This window comes from Oncorhynchus masou, chromosome 9 (assembly GCF_036934945.1).
Source record: "Oncorhynchus masou masou isolate Uvic2021 chromosome 9, UVic_Omas_1.1, whole genome shotgun sequence".
In the NCBI taxonomy this organism is placed as follows: domain Eukaryota; kingdom Metazoa; phylum Chordata; class Actinopteri; order Salmoniformes; family Salmonidae; genus Oncorhynchus; species Oncorhynchus masou.
In genome coordinates, this window is record NC_088220.1 from 11,346,056 (window position 1) to 11,360,549 (window position 14,494).

Consider the following 14,494-nt stretch of genomic DNA (forward strand, 5'->3'; position numbering starts at 1 on the left):
ATCTCTCCTTCTACTGTTCTATCTCTCCTTCTCCTGTTCTATCTCAGTCTCTGTGTAGTAGTGTCCTCACCTTCTCCTGTTCTATCTCTCCTTCTCCTGTTCTATCTCAGTCTCTGTGTAGTAGTGTCCTCACCTTCTCCTGTTCTATCTCAGTCTCTGTGTGGTAGTGTCCTCACCTTCTCCTGTTCTATCTCGGTCTCTGTGTAGTAGTGTCCTCTCCTTCTCCTGTTCTATCTCAGTCTCTGTGTAGTAGTGTCCTCTCCTTCTCCTGTTCTATCTCAGTCTCTGTGTAGTAGTGTCCTCACCTTCTCCTGTTCTATCTCGGTCTCTGTGTAGTAGTGTCCTCTCCTTCTCCTGTTCTATCTCAGTCTCTGTGTGGTAGTGTCCTCTCCTTCTCCTGTTCTATCTCAGTCTCTGTGTAGTAGTGTCCTCACCTTCTCCTGTTCTATCTCGGTCTCTGTGTAGTAGTGTCCTCACCTTCTCCTGTTCTATCTCAGTCTCTGTGTAGTAGTGTCCTCACCTTCTCCTGTTCTATCTCAGTCTCTGTGTAGTAGTGTCCTCACCTTCTCCTGTTCTATCTCAGTCTCTGTGTAGTAGTGTCCTCACCTTCTCCTGTTCTATCTCAGTCTCTGTGTAGTAGTGTCCTCACCTTCTCCTGTTCTATCTCAGTCTCTGTGTAGTAGTGTCCTCACCTTCTCCTGTTCTATCTCAGTCTCTGTGTAGTAGTGTCCTCACCTTCTCCTGTTCTATCTCAGTCTCTGTGTAGTAGTGTCCTCACCTTCTCCTGTTCTATCTCAGTCTCTGTGTAGTAGTGTCCTCACCTTCTCCTGTTCTATCTCAGTCTCTGTGTAGTAGTGTCCTCACCTTCTCCTGTTCTATCTCTCCTTCTCCTGTTCTATCTCAGTCTCTGTGTAGTAGTGTCCTCACCTTCTCCTGTTCTATCTCTCCTTCTCCTGTTCTATCTCAGTCTCTGTGTAGTAGTGTCCTCACCTTCTCCTGTTCTATCTCAGTCTCTGTGTAGTAGTGTCCTCACCTTCACCTGTTCTATCTCAGTCTCTGTGTAGTGTCCTCACCTTCTCCTGTTCTATCTCAGTCTCTGTGTAGTAGTGTCCTCACCTTCTCCTGTTCTATCTCTCCTTCTCCTGTTCTATCTCAGTCTCTGTGTGGTAGTGTCCTCACCTTCTCCTGTTCTATCTCGGTCTCTGTGTGGTAGTGTCCTCACCTTCTCCTGTTCTATCTCGGTCTCTGTGTGGTAGTGTCCTCACCTTCTCCTGTTCTATCTCGGTCTCTGTGTGGTAGTGTCCTCACCTTCTCCTGTTCTATCTCGGTCTCTGTGTCGTAGTGTCCTCACCTTCTCCTGTTCTATCTCGGTCTCTGTGTCCTCACCTTCTCCTGTTCTATCTCGGTCTCTGTGTCCTCACCTTCTCCTGTTCTATCTCGGTCTCTGTGTCCTCACCTTCTCCTGTTCTATCTCGGTCTCTGTGTCCTCACCTTCTCCTGTTCTATCTCGGTCTCTGTGTCCTCACCTTCTCCTGTTCTATCTCGGTCTCTGTGTCCTCACCTTCTCCTGTTCTATCTCGGTCTCTGTGTCCTCACCTTCTCCTGTTCTATCTCGGTCTCTGTGTCCTCACCTTCTCCTGTTCTATCTCGGTCTCTGTGTCCTCACCTTCTCCTGTTCTATCTCGGTCTCTGTGTCCTCACCTTCTCCTGTTCTATCTCGGTCTCTGTGTCCTCACCTTCTCCTGTTCTATCTCGGTCTCTGTGTCCTCACCTTCTCCTGTTCTATCTCGGTCTCTGTGTCCTCACCTTCTCCTGTTCTATCTCGGTCTCTGTGTCCTCACCTTCTCCTGTTCTATCTCGGTCTCTGTGTCCTCACCTTCTCCTGTTCTATCTCGGTCTCTGTGTCCTCACCTTCTCCTGTTCTATCTCGGTCTCTGTGTCCTCACCTTCTCCTGTTCTATCTCGGTCTCTGTGTCCTCACCTTCTCCTGTTCTATCTTGGTCTCTGTGTAGTAGTCGATGGGCTTCTTGGCGTAGGGAAGGTCTTCTCTCCCATCCTTGATGTCTGTTCCTTCAAACACCACACTGGCACTGCTGGTCAGTACCACTTTCTATAGTAGACAGACAGAACTGACTAGCTATTTAATAGATCAGTAATTGCAGAAAGTCCAAGTATTTTAACAGAGCATTTATTTTATTGAATTTAGTCTGTCTTTATTGTAATATCTTGTATGACACTTCTCTCTGTCCAATAATAACTCTATACTGCCCCTTACCTGTACTCCAGCCTCAGTGCAGGCCTGTAGGACAGTCTGTGTCCCCTGGATGTTGACTCTCTGGAACAGAGCCTTGTCATCACTGGCTGGGGCTGGAGAGGCACAGTGGAACACCAGGGAGACACCTTGGAGGGCTGTTAGGAGAGCCTGGGATAGGGCCACACACACACACACACACACACAAAAGACACACTGACCTCATGTGTACACACAGGCCACAGGTCAATGTCCATAGACCATAACGATGTCATATAACATGGCCCAAACAGCTCAGTGCACAGACTCTTCAGACAGACAGACAGACTCTTCAGACAGACAGACAGACTCTTCAGACAGACAGACAGACTCTTCAGACAGACAGACAGACTCTTCAGACAGACAGACAGGCTCTTCAGACAGACAGGCTCTTCAGACAGACAGGCTCTTCAGACAGACAGGCTCTTCAGACAGACAGACAGACTCTTCAGACAGACAGACAGACTCTTCAGACAGACAGACAGACTCTTCAGACAGACAGACAGACTCTTCAGACAGACAGACAGGCTCTTCAGACAGACAGGCTCTTCAGACAGACAGGCTCTTCAGACAGACAGACAGACTCTTCAGACAGACAGACAGACAGACAGACAGGCTCTACAGACAGACAGACTCTACAGACAGACAGACACTTCAGACAGACAGCCACTCTTCAGACAGACAGGCACTTCAGACAGACAGCCACTCTTCAGACAGACAGACAGGCTCTACAGACAGACACTCTTCAGACAGACAGACTCTTCAGACAGACAGACAGACTCTTCAGACAGACAGACAGACTCTTCAGACAGACAGACAGACTCTTCAGACAGACAGACAGACTCTTCAGACAGACAGACAGACTCTTCAGACAGACAGATAGACTCTTCAGACAGACAGACAGACTCTTCAGACAGACAGACAGACTCTACAGACAGACAGACAGACTCTTCAGACAGACAGACAGACTCTTCAGACTGACAGACAGACAGACAGACTCTACAGACAGACAGACACCAGACAGACAGACACCAGACAGACAGACTCACTTGTTTGTCACAGAGGTCTCCCTGGTGGAAGGTGACACCAGGTAGTTCGTAGCTTTGTCTGATGTCAAACACCGACACAGTATAGCCCTTACCCAACAGCTTCTCTACCAGGTGTCTACCCAGGAACCCAGAGCCTCCTATCACTGCGCACCGCTTACTGCTCTGTACAGGGATAGAGAAACAACATTCAGTAAAGACAGAAAGAGAGAGACAAATAAACATATGAGAAGAACAAATACATAGCTGAGCATGTGGTATACAGCTCAGAATGTCATATTTTGTACAAACTGCTGTGTACTCACAGGTCGTATGCGTGTGGCCATGATAAACTGCAGGTGAGACGTCGGTGTTGGGAGACAAACTGGAAGAGAAAAGACCGAAGACAGTTTGACAAGATCATGTCACGTGGACAATGGAAGCAGGATGAAGACTACATTCAAACATCTTTCGGCTATTTCAAGTTTTCAAATAAAAAACACACTAAAATGCTATCAAATAAGTGAAAAACGTATCATTTTACCAGCTGAATCTGTTTTGCAAAAGTATGAAACGTCGCGCGAACAAATAATAAACCCTGTATCCGCTGAGCGCGAGATGCGCTCTCATTGGGTGGACGGGAGTTCGGCTGTGAAGGTGGCATGCTCTAACAGCCAATGAAGTGGAGCCTACGTCAAAGAACGCCACTGCTCTGACCAACCGGGACTTAATCACAGTGAGACCACACCCACAGTGAGTAGAGTGTAAAAGCCCCAAAACCGTTTTTATATTTCACACACCTCAGTCTCAGATGAGTTGGCGCACGGAAAACAGATTCTGGATCAGAGTTTCAACGATCAATCCAGCCAATTGTCGTATAGCGTTTTATACCACATGTCGTCAACAACCAGTAATATTCTCGCCCAATTAGATGCCCTTGATTTAGCATCGTAGTACGAATTGTTTCCATTCTGAATATTTCATTTTGCACACCCGGCGTGCAGAATAAGCTAAATCGAGTGCCCAGTCACAGACTAATCAAAATGATCATAGCACTGACTGAATACTGCGCTCATTGACTGGAAATCTTTCTTTTCTTTTCTTAATTTATTACTCAAACATTATATTAACCCTATTATAACATTGTACTATGCTTGTTAATAACGGCATATCTGTTGCTGCTCTCGTGAAATAAACGGTCCGTTTTTCTGTCTATGATCTCATCTCTGTCTGGATGATAGGAAGGGAGGGGAGAGAGGAGCGACATCAATTAATTACACTAAACACTCTTTAGTCATTTTACGGTTCTCTTGTTGCTGGCTTCGCGAGTGATCATCTGAGATGGTGAGTATGTCCATGGTGGAGCGGTTCTGTTTTGATGCTCCTTGAGCTACAAATTACAAAAGGCCTCGCTCCACAGGCTGGTCGGTCAATGGAAGAACGTGTATATTATCTGATAGGGCTCGTAATGGGATGTGAATAATCAGAATTTAAAAAGCAATGTTGCATATTTTCCCATGTCCTGGAAGCTTTCATTCTGTTGCCAGCTATCTGTAAATAATCATCTTTCGGGCTGGTCATGCTTTTTTTTAAATGACATACATTGTCTCCCTATTTATGGCATGTTTCCCCCAGCACTATCTGACTTTACATTGAAATGGCCCTATGTAGATACAAGATGACAAGTGAAAATACACCGTTCTAAGGCTGTCCCTGTCCCTGTCTCCATCTCCCGGCTGCATATCAATAGTCTCGCATAGCTGGACTGAAGGAGATTAGACAAGGAATCCCCTTAAAACCATTGAGATGCCCATCAACCCTTAATGTGCTTCCTTGATGTCATCGCTAGGCAACCAGCGTAAAGAGGCCGTCCCTAGGTCCGGTCCCTCCCCCCAGGAAGAAGTCCAGCCCCAAGTCAGAGCTCACTGAGGAGCTGAAACAGGAGATCAGAGAGGCCTTTGAACTGTTCGACACCGACGCCTCCGGACACATTGAAGTCAAGGAGCTAAAGGTCAGGGGTCAGAGGTTCAGGGTTAGGGGTTATGCACAGGGACAATGTTTGCGTAACATAATGTATTACAGTACCCATAATGCTTAGTAATACAGTGTCGGTCAACAAATATCGTCCTGGGGAGCTAAGGTGTGCTTTTGTTCCATCAACACTAACACACCTGGTTTTAACCAATCTGTTTTTATCTATCTATCAATCTTTCTCTCTCTAGGTTGCTATGAGGGCGCTGGGGTTTGAGCCGAAGAAAGAGGAGATTAAGAGGATGATAACGGAGGCGGATAAGGACGGAACAGGAAAGATCTCCTTCTCTGATTTCCTCACTGTCATGACTCAGAAGATGGTAAGAAAAACAACATAGTGAATAAATAATGTCTGTTCTTGTAATAAAAAATGTACTGTCAAAAGCAAACACTGTGTCAGTGATTGTAACATAACGTTACAATTTAGCAACTAAAAAAAATTGATGGGAGCAGTGGTGTAAAGTACTTAAGTAAAAATACTTTGAAGTACTACTTTAAGTAGTTTTTTGGGGTACTTTACTGTTAACTGTACTTCATCATGAACATTTTTGACAACTTTTACTTGTATTTCACTACATTCCTAAAGAAAATAATGTACTTTTTACTCCATACATTTTCCCTGACACACAAAAGTGTCGTGGCGGCAGGTAGCCTAGTGGTTAGAGGCAGGTAGCCTAGTGGTTAGAGGCAGGTAGCCTAGTGGTTAGAGGCAGGTAGCCTAGTGGTTAGAGGCAGGTAGCCTAGTGGTTAGAGGCAGGTAGCCTAGTGGTTAGAGGCAGGTAGCCTAGTGGTTAGAGGCAGGTAACCAAGTGGTTAGAGGCAGGGTAGCCTAGTGGTTAGAGGCAGGAAAGCCTAGTGGTTAGAGGCAGGAAAGCCTAGTGGTTAGAGGCAGGTAACCAAGTGGTTAGAGGCAGGTAACCTAGTGGTTAGAGGCAGGTAACCTAGTGGTTAGAGGCAGGTAACCAAGTGGTTAGAGGCAGGTAACCTAGTGGTTAGAGGCAGGTAGCCTAGTGGTTAGAGGCAGGTAGCCTAGTGGTTAGAGGCAGGTAACCAAGTGGTTAGAGGCAGGTAACCTAGTGGTTAGAGGCAGGTAGCCTAGTGGTTAGAGGCAGGTAGCCTAGTGGTTAGAGGCAGGGTAGCCTAGTGGTTAGAGGCAGGTAGCCCTAGTGGTTAGAGGCAGGTAACCTAGTGGTTAGAGGCAGGTAACCTAGTGGTTAGAGGCAGGGTAGCCTAGTGGTTAGAGGCAGGTAGCCTAGTGGTTAGAGGCAGGTAGCCTAGTGGTTAGAGGCAGGTAACCTAGTGGTTAGAGGCAGGGTAGCCTAGTGGTTAGAGGCAGGTAGCCTAGTGGTTAGAGGCAGGTAACCTAGTGGTTAGGGCGTTGGGCCAGTAACCGAACGGTTTCTAGATCGAATCCCCGAGCTGACAAGTTAAAATCTGTCGTCCTGCCCCTGAACAAGGCAGTTAACCCCTTGTTAAATAAGAACTTGTTCTTAACTGACTAGCGAGTTAAAATTTTAAAAAGTACTCATTACTTTTTGACAGGAAAATTGTCCAATTCACACACTTATCAAAAAAACATCCCTAGTCATCCCTAGTGTGGACTCACTAAACACAAATGCTTTGTTTGTAAATTAATGTTGGTGTTGGAGCATGCCACCCCCATACATTACAAATAGTGCCACCTGGTTTGCATAATATAAGGAATTTGAAATTATTTATACTTTTGATATCTAAGTATATTTGAGAAAATCTGTTTACTTTTGATACTTAAATATATTTAAAATGAAATACTTGTAGACTTTTACTCAAGTAGTATTTTACTGGGTGACTTTCACTTTTACTTCAATCATTTTTTATTAAGGTATCTTTACTTTTACTCAAGTATAACAATTGAGTACTTTTTCCACCACTGGATAGGAGTTGTACATTTTACTTCACAACTATACAGAGTATCGTGTTGTATTACGGGGTATTTTTGTGATACTGTCTCACCATGCTGTATTGTGTTGTATTCCGTTGTGTTGTAACTGTCTACCAACCCAGGCTGAGAAGGATTCTAAGGAGGAGATCCTGAAAGCATTCCGTCTGTTTGATGATGATGAGACGGGGAAGATCTCCTTCAGGAACCTGAAGAGGGTCGCTAAGGAACTGGGAGAGAACCTGACTGACGAAGAACTGCAGGTGAGACATACACCTGGACAGCACTGTACACACACACACAGGATGATATGGGATAGGTTACAAGATATTTCTTTTGACAAATTAAAACTATACTGGTCCACTGCTCTCCTCATCTCAATTCAATTCAAGGGCTTTATTGGCATGGGAAACATGTGTTAACATTGCCAAAGCAAGTAAGGTAGATAATATATAAAGTGAATATATAAAGTGAAATAAACAATAAAAATTAATCATCTCTCTCCCTCTCCTTCTCCTGTACCCCGCTTCCTCTCTCCCTCTCCTTCCCCTGTACCCCACTTCCTCTCTCTCCCTCTCCTTCCCCTGTACCCCTCTCCCTCCCCTGTACACTGCTTCCTCTCTCCTCATCTCTCTCCCTCTCCTTCCCCTATACCCCTCTCCCTCCCCTGTACACTGCTTCCTCTCTCCTCATCTCTCTCCCTCTCCTTCCCCTGTACCCCGCATCCTCTCTCCTCATCTCTTTCCCTCTCCTTCCCCTGTACCCCGCTTCCTCTCTCCTCATCTCTCCCTCTTCTTCCCCTGTCCCCTGCTTCCTCTCTCCTTCCTTCCCATCTCTCCCTCTCCTGCTTCCTCTCTCATCTCTCCCTCTCCTTCCCCTTTCCCCCGCTTCCTCTCTTTCCCTCTCCTTCCCCTGTACCCCGCTTCCTCTCTCCCTCCCCTTTTCCCCCTTCCTCTCTCATCCCTCTCCTTCCCCTGTACACTGCTTCCACTCTCCTCATCTCTCTCCCTCTCCTTCCCCTGTACCCCGCATCCTCTCTCCTCATCTCTCTCCCTCTCCTTCCCCTGTACCCCGCTTCCTCTCTCCTCATCTCTCCCTCTCCTTCCCCTGTACCCCACTTCCTCTCTCTCCCTCTCCTTCCCCTGTACCCCTCTCCCTCCCCTGTACCCCGCTTCCTCTCTCCTCATCTCTCTCCCTCTCCTTCCCCTGTACCCCGCATCCTCTCTCCTCATCTCTCTCCCTCTCCTTCCCCTGTACCCCGCTTCCTCTCTCCTCATCTCTCCCTCTTCTTCCCCTGTCCCCTGCTTCCTCTCTCCTTCCTTCCCATCTCTCCCTCTCCTGCTTCCTCTCTCATCTCTCCCTCTCCTTCCCCTGTACCCCACTTCCTCTCTCCTCATCTCCACCCTCTCCTTCCCCGTTTCCCCCAACAGCCCCCTCTCTCCCCTCTCCTTCCCCTGTACCCCTCTCCTTCCCCTGTACCCCGCTTCCTCTCTCCTCATCTTTCTCCCTCTCCTTCCCCTGTACCCCGCTTCCTCGCTCCTCATCTCTCCCTCTCCTTCCCCTGTCCCCTGCTTCCCCTCTCCTCCCTTCCCATGTCTCTCCTTCCCCTGTACCCCACTTCCTCTCCTTTCCCTGTCCCCCTTCCTCTCTCATCTCTCTCCCTCCCCTGTCCCCCTTCCCATCCCTCTCCATCCATCCCCTCTTTTCTCTCACCTTCCTTTCCATCCCTATCCTTTCCCTGTCCCCCTTCCTCTCTCATCATCGCTCTCCCTCTCCTTCCCCTGTCCCCTGCTTCCTCTCTCCTCCCTTCCAATCTCTCTCCCTCTCCTTCCTCTCTCCCCCTTCCCATCCTACTCCATCCCTCCCCATCCCTCTCCCTCCCCTCCTTCCTCTCTCTTCCCTTCCCACCCCATCCCTCTCCTCCTTCCTCTCTCTTCCCTTCCCACCCCATCCCTCTCCTCCTTCCTCCACTCCAACCTCCAGGAGATGATCGAGGAGGCAGACAGGGATGGAGACAGAGAGGTGAACCAGGGAGAGTTCCTCCGCATCATGAAGAAGACCAGCCTGTACTGAGACTAGACCAGCCTGTACCCCTCCAACACCCCACCTCCTCTACTCCTAGTCACCTCCTCCAACAGCCCACCTCCTCTACCCCTAGTCACCTCCTCCAACAGCCCACCTCCTCTACCCCTAGTCACTTCCTCCAACAGCCCACCTCCTCTACCCCTAGTCACCTCCTCCAACAGCCCACCTCCTCTACCCCTAGTCACCTCCTCCAACAGCCCACCTCCTCTACCCCTAGTCACCTCCTCCAACAGCCCATAGTCCTCTACCCCTAGTCACTTCCTCCAACAGCCCACCTCCTCTACCCCTAGTCACCTCCTCCAACAGCCCACCTCCTCTACCCCTAGTCACCTCCTCCAACAGCCCACCTCCTCTACCCCTAGTCACCTCCTCCCCTACATCTATTTGAACTGTAACGTAAGGTGAACGTTGTGACTGTATTTTTCTTATTCGTATTGTTGTATTTTTGTCTCTTTGAATTATCTACAGTAAGATCTCCTGTATTGAATGTTTTGTACATATAAACTGCATGTGGAGATATATATATATATTGAAGATATTAATTAATGAAATAGCTTTAAACAGTTTTTCCCAGTGTCAGTGTATTCTTAAAACAAGATTATGGTACTGTACATGATGAGAGATCTGTACCATGTTCTGACCATAGTGATCTGTACCATGTTCTGACCATAGTGATCTGTACCATGTTCTGACCATAGTGATCTGTACCATGTTCTGACCATAGTGATCTGTACCATGTTCTGACCATAGTGATCTGTACCATGTTCTGACCATAGTGATCTGTACCATGTTCTGACCATAGTGATCTGTACCATGTTCTGACCATAGTGATCTGTACCATGTTCTGACCATAGAGAGCTGTACCATGTTCTGACCATAGTGATCTGTACCATGTTCTGACCATAGTGATCTGTACCATGTTCTGACCATAATGATCTGTACCATGTTCTGACCATAATGATCTGTACCATGTTCTGACCATAATGATCTGTACCATGTTCTGACCATAATGATCTGTACCATGTTCTGACCATAGTGATCTGTACCATGTTCTGACCATAGTGATCTGTACCATGTTCTGACCATAGTGATCTGTACCATGTTCTGACCATAATGATCTGTACCATGTTCTGACCATGGTGATCTGTACCATGTTCTGACCATAGTGATCTGGACCATGTTCTGATCATAGAGATCCATGTACTGTGTCACCATGTTGGAGGAGTCTCTAGAAAGACAGATTCCCCTGACCAAGATGGCTGTCCTACAGCCCTGTTGCCAGGATGCCAGTGTCCATTCTAGTGTTACAGATGTCCATGTTTAATCTCTAGTCTAATGTTAGTACATTATTGCTAAGAGTGGATTCATTTTAAGATGCATTCAGGGCCGGTATTCACAAAGCATTTCATCCCAAAGTAGTAGTGCTGGTCTAAGATCAGACCCTCACTGACCGTATAATCTTATTCATTATATTCTAAAAGGGACAACTGATTCTAGATCAGCACTCGTTGTCTGACATGCTTTTATTAACAGAGGCCCTGTGGGTAAGAGATGCTGTAAATTTTTCTAGATTCCCCAAAGCCAGTCCTTTATGTGGTATCGGGCAAATATTGACAGCCAGGATAAGTTCAAAATGGCACCCTATTCCCTAAATAGTGCACTAGTTTTGGTCAGAGCACTATGGGCCCTGGTCCAAAGTAGTGGACTATATAGAGAATAGGGTGCCATTTGTGACGCTTACCCAGAATGCACTCCTGCAGAGTTACATCACTATACAATATCTTCCTCCACAACAGAGCTGTGAATAGGCACATGTAATATTTGATAGCAGCAACAAACTATTGGCTCAGTGGTATTTGTGATGTGCTTTAGGGACAGGGGACTGCAGTGAGTGTTCACATGGAAAAAGAGAGAGAGGAGAGAGTAGAGAGATTCGAGAGAGAGAGGGAGAAGAGTGAGTGAGAAGAGAGCATGGAGAGAGGAGAGAGAGAGTTTGGGGTGGAGAGAGAGAGTAAGAGAGGAGAGAGAGAGTAGAGAGAGTGTAAAAGAGGAGAGGGAGAGAGAGAGGGAGAAGGGGGGTGAGAAGATCAGGGAGGTACAATAAGACTCCAGAGTTTACTCTATTACACTGACTGAGGTGGTGAGAGGTGCAGGATATGGGTTGTTTGCTCCCACCATGTTACTAGATGTTATCTCACTGGAAAGCTCCTAAGGAACATGAGTGAATCCTGAAAAGAGATGTATTATAATGTACAGTTGACGTCGGAAGTTTACATACATTTAGGTTGGAGTCATTAAAACTCGTTTTTCAACCACTCCACACATTTCTTATTAACAAACTATAGTTTTGGCAAGTCGGTTAGGACATCTACTTTGTGCATGACACAAGTCATTTTTCCAACAATTGTTTACAGACACATTTTTAAACTTATAATTCACTGTATCACAATTCCAGTGGGTCAGAAGTTTACATACACTAAGTTGACCATGCCTTTAAACAGCTTGGAAAATTCCCAAAAATTATGGCTTTAGAAACTTCTGATAGGTTAATTGACATAATTGTAGTCAATTGGAGGGTACCTGTGGATGTATTTCAAGGCCTACCTTCAAACTCAGTGCCTCTTTGCTTGACATGGGAAAAGCCAAGACCTCAGAAAATAAATTGTAGACCTCCATAAGTCTAGTTTATCCTTGGGAGCAATTTCCAAATGCCTGAAGTTACCACGTTCATTTGTACAAACAGTCGTACGCAAGTATCAACACCATGGGACCACAAGATCATGCTTCTTGGAGAGAAAAAAGACAGTGAGACAGCTGAAGGTGAGCGACCACAGTGAGACAGCTGATGGTCAGTGACCACAGTGAGACAGCTGAAGGTGAGCGACCACAGTGAGACAGCTGAAGGTGAGCGACCACAGTGAGACAGCTGAAGGTGAGCGACCACAGTGAGACAGCTGATGGTCAGTGACCACAGTGAGACAGCTGAAGGTGAGCGACCACAGTGAGACAGCTGAAGGTGAGCGACCACAGTGAGACAGCTGAAGGTGAGCGACCACAGTGAGACAGCTGAAGGTGAGCGACCACAGTGAGACAGCTGAAGGTGAGCGACCACAGTGAGACAGCTGAAGGTGAGCGACCACAGTGAGACAGCTGAAGGTGAGCGACCACAGTGAGACAGCTGAAGGTGAGCGACCACAGTGAGACAGCTGAAGGTGAGCGACCACAGTGAGACAGCTGAAGGTGAGCGACCACAGTGAGACAGCTGAAGGTGAGCGACCACAGTGAGACAGCTGAAGGTGAGCAGACCACAGTGAGACAGCTGAAGGTGAGCGACCACAGTGAGACAGCTGAAGGTGAGCGACCACAGTGAGACAGCTGAAGGTGAGCGACCACAGTGAGACAGCTGAAGGTGAGCGACCACAGTGAGACAGCTGACGGTGAGCGACCACAGTGAGACAGCTGATGGTGAGCGACCACAGTGAGACAGCTGAAGGTGAGCGACCACAGTGAGACAGCTGAAGTTGAGCGACCACAGTGAGACAGCTGAAGTTGAGCGACCACAGTGAGACAGCTGAAGGTGAGCGACCACAGTGAGACAGCTGAAGGTGAGCGACCACAGTGAGACAGCTGAAGGTGAGTGTCTGTCAGCCAGACCTGGGTTCAAATACTATTTAGGGTATTTCAATTACTTTCAAAGACATTTGGAAAAACATTTTTTTTTTAAATACTAGAATACACTAACTCAAATACCCTTAAAGTATTTGAAAATACTTAAAAATTGTAGGCTATTTAAAGGAAATTGTGCAGATTTCCTTTCACCTACTCTGTGTCTTTGTGACATGCAGAGTAGGTGAACGGATGATCTCCGCATGTGTAGTTCCCACCGTGAAGCATGGAGGAGGTGTGATGGTGGGGCCATCATGTTTTTCCCCAGGACAATGACCCAACACACCTCCAGGCTGTAAAAGGGCTATTTGACCAAGGAGTGTGATGGAGTGCTGCATGAAATGACCTGGCCTCCACAATCACCCGACCTCAACCAAATTGAGATGAGTTGGACCGCAGAGTGAAGAAAAAGAAGCCAACAAGTGCTCAGCATATGTGGGAACTCCTTCAAGACTGTTGGAAAAGTATTCCAGGTGAAGCTGGTTGAGAGACTGCCAAGTGTGCTTAAAGCTGTCATCAAGGCAAAGGGTGGCTACTTTGAAGAATCTAAAATATATTTTGCTATTTGTAAAACGTGTTTGGTTACTACATGATTCCGTATGTTATTTCATAGTTTTGACATCTTCACTATTATTCTACAATGTAGAAAATGTAAAAAATGAAAACCGTTGAATGAGTAGGTGCATCTGAACTGGACTGGTATTGTACATCTGTACAGTATTGTATATGTCTGTGTGTAAGTATTGTGTTGATGCAGAATACCCTTCTGTAGTCTATTGACTCAATAGTTAAGTGCCCTATTGAGCTGCCCAACATTCATGAAAGCAATAGTTAACCTGTTACTTCTCTTCTTCCTCCCACCCCCTCCTATGGAGGTTAACATCCCTCTCCCCTGTTGCAGAGCTCTCATCCTGGCTCCCTGTCTGTCTGAGCCTCTTCACAGTGGCGTGGTTCTCCCTGCCTGTTTCCTGCTGGTGTGCTGGGACACCAGGGGTAGAGGTGGGCTCCTCTGCTCCAGGCGGACAAGTTACCCTGGCTCTCCAGACACTGGTCTGCTCCCCTGCTGGGTCCACTGTGACAGGTTGAATATAGCCACCACCATCACCACCTATAACCTGGCGATATCGCTGCTCCTACTGGTGTGTGGTTACCGGTCCAGGGAGCTGCAGAGGCTACCGGCCAAACCAACCAAGTTATGGTCAGCTCCATCAGCCAATGACAGGAGAGAATTTAGGCAGCTCCAGCCAATGACTGGGGGTTATTAGATTAGTGGAAGCGGCAGGCAGTGGGCACAGACCAATCCTAAATCCTCAACCAAGGGGAAATGGCTAATGGAAAGAAAGAAGGGGGCTATAGGGCCTGTGTCCATTTTTCTCTTAACCATCCAATGTTCTTGTTTGACATTGCAAGAGACTGCCAAGTGACAGAACTACAAATCACCTTGCATAAAAAAGTAGTATTCAATATTATTTGTAGATC

General features: G+C 46.9%; 2 protein-coding genes across 2 annotated transcripts in view; one reads left to right on the top strand and one right to left on the bottom strand.

Annotated features, from left to right (window-relative positions):
* The window catches only part of nsdhl (NAD(P) dependent steroid dehydrogenase-like), a 14,548-nt gene extending 10,595 nt beyond the window's left edge, over nt 1-3,953 (bottom strand). The window contains 5 exon segments of the mRNA XM_064973165.1: nt 1,982-2,110; nt 2,276-2,422; nt 3,340-3,501; nt 3,642-3,700; nt 3,860-3,953. Coding sequence (XP_064829237.1) covers nt 1,982-2,110; nt 2,276-2,422; nt 3,340-3,501; nt 3,642-3,662 — 459 coding nt within the window. The 5' untranslated portion in view covers nt 3,663-3,700; nt 3,860-3,953.
* A 358-nt stretch (nt 3,954-4,311) lies between these two features.
* Nucleotides 4,312-9,915, top strand: cetn2 (centrin, EF-hand protein, 2). The gene is made up of 5 exons (XM_064972787.1): nt 4,312-4,659; nt 5,165-5,326; nt 5,538-5,666; nt 7,390-7,527; nt 9,248-9,915. The coding sequence occupies exons 1-5, from the start codon at nt 4,657-4,659 to the stop codon at nt 9,335-9,337; spliced, it is 522 nt and encodes a 173-aa protein (XP_064828859.1). The 5' UTR covers nt 4,312-4,656; the 3' UTR covers nt 9,338-9,915.
* Nucleotides 9,916-14,494: the final 4,579 nt, after the last annotated feature.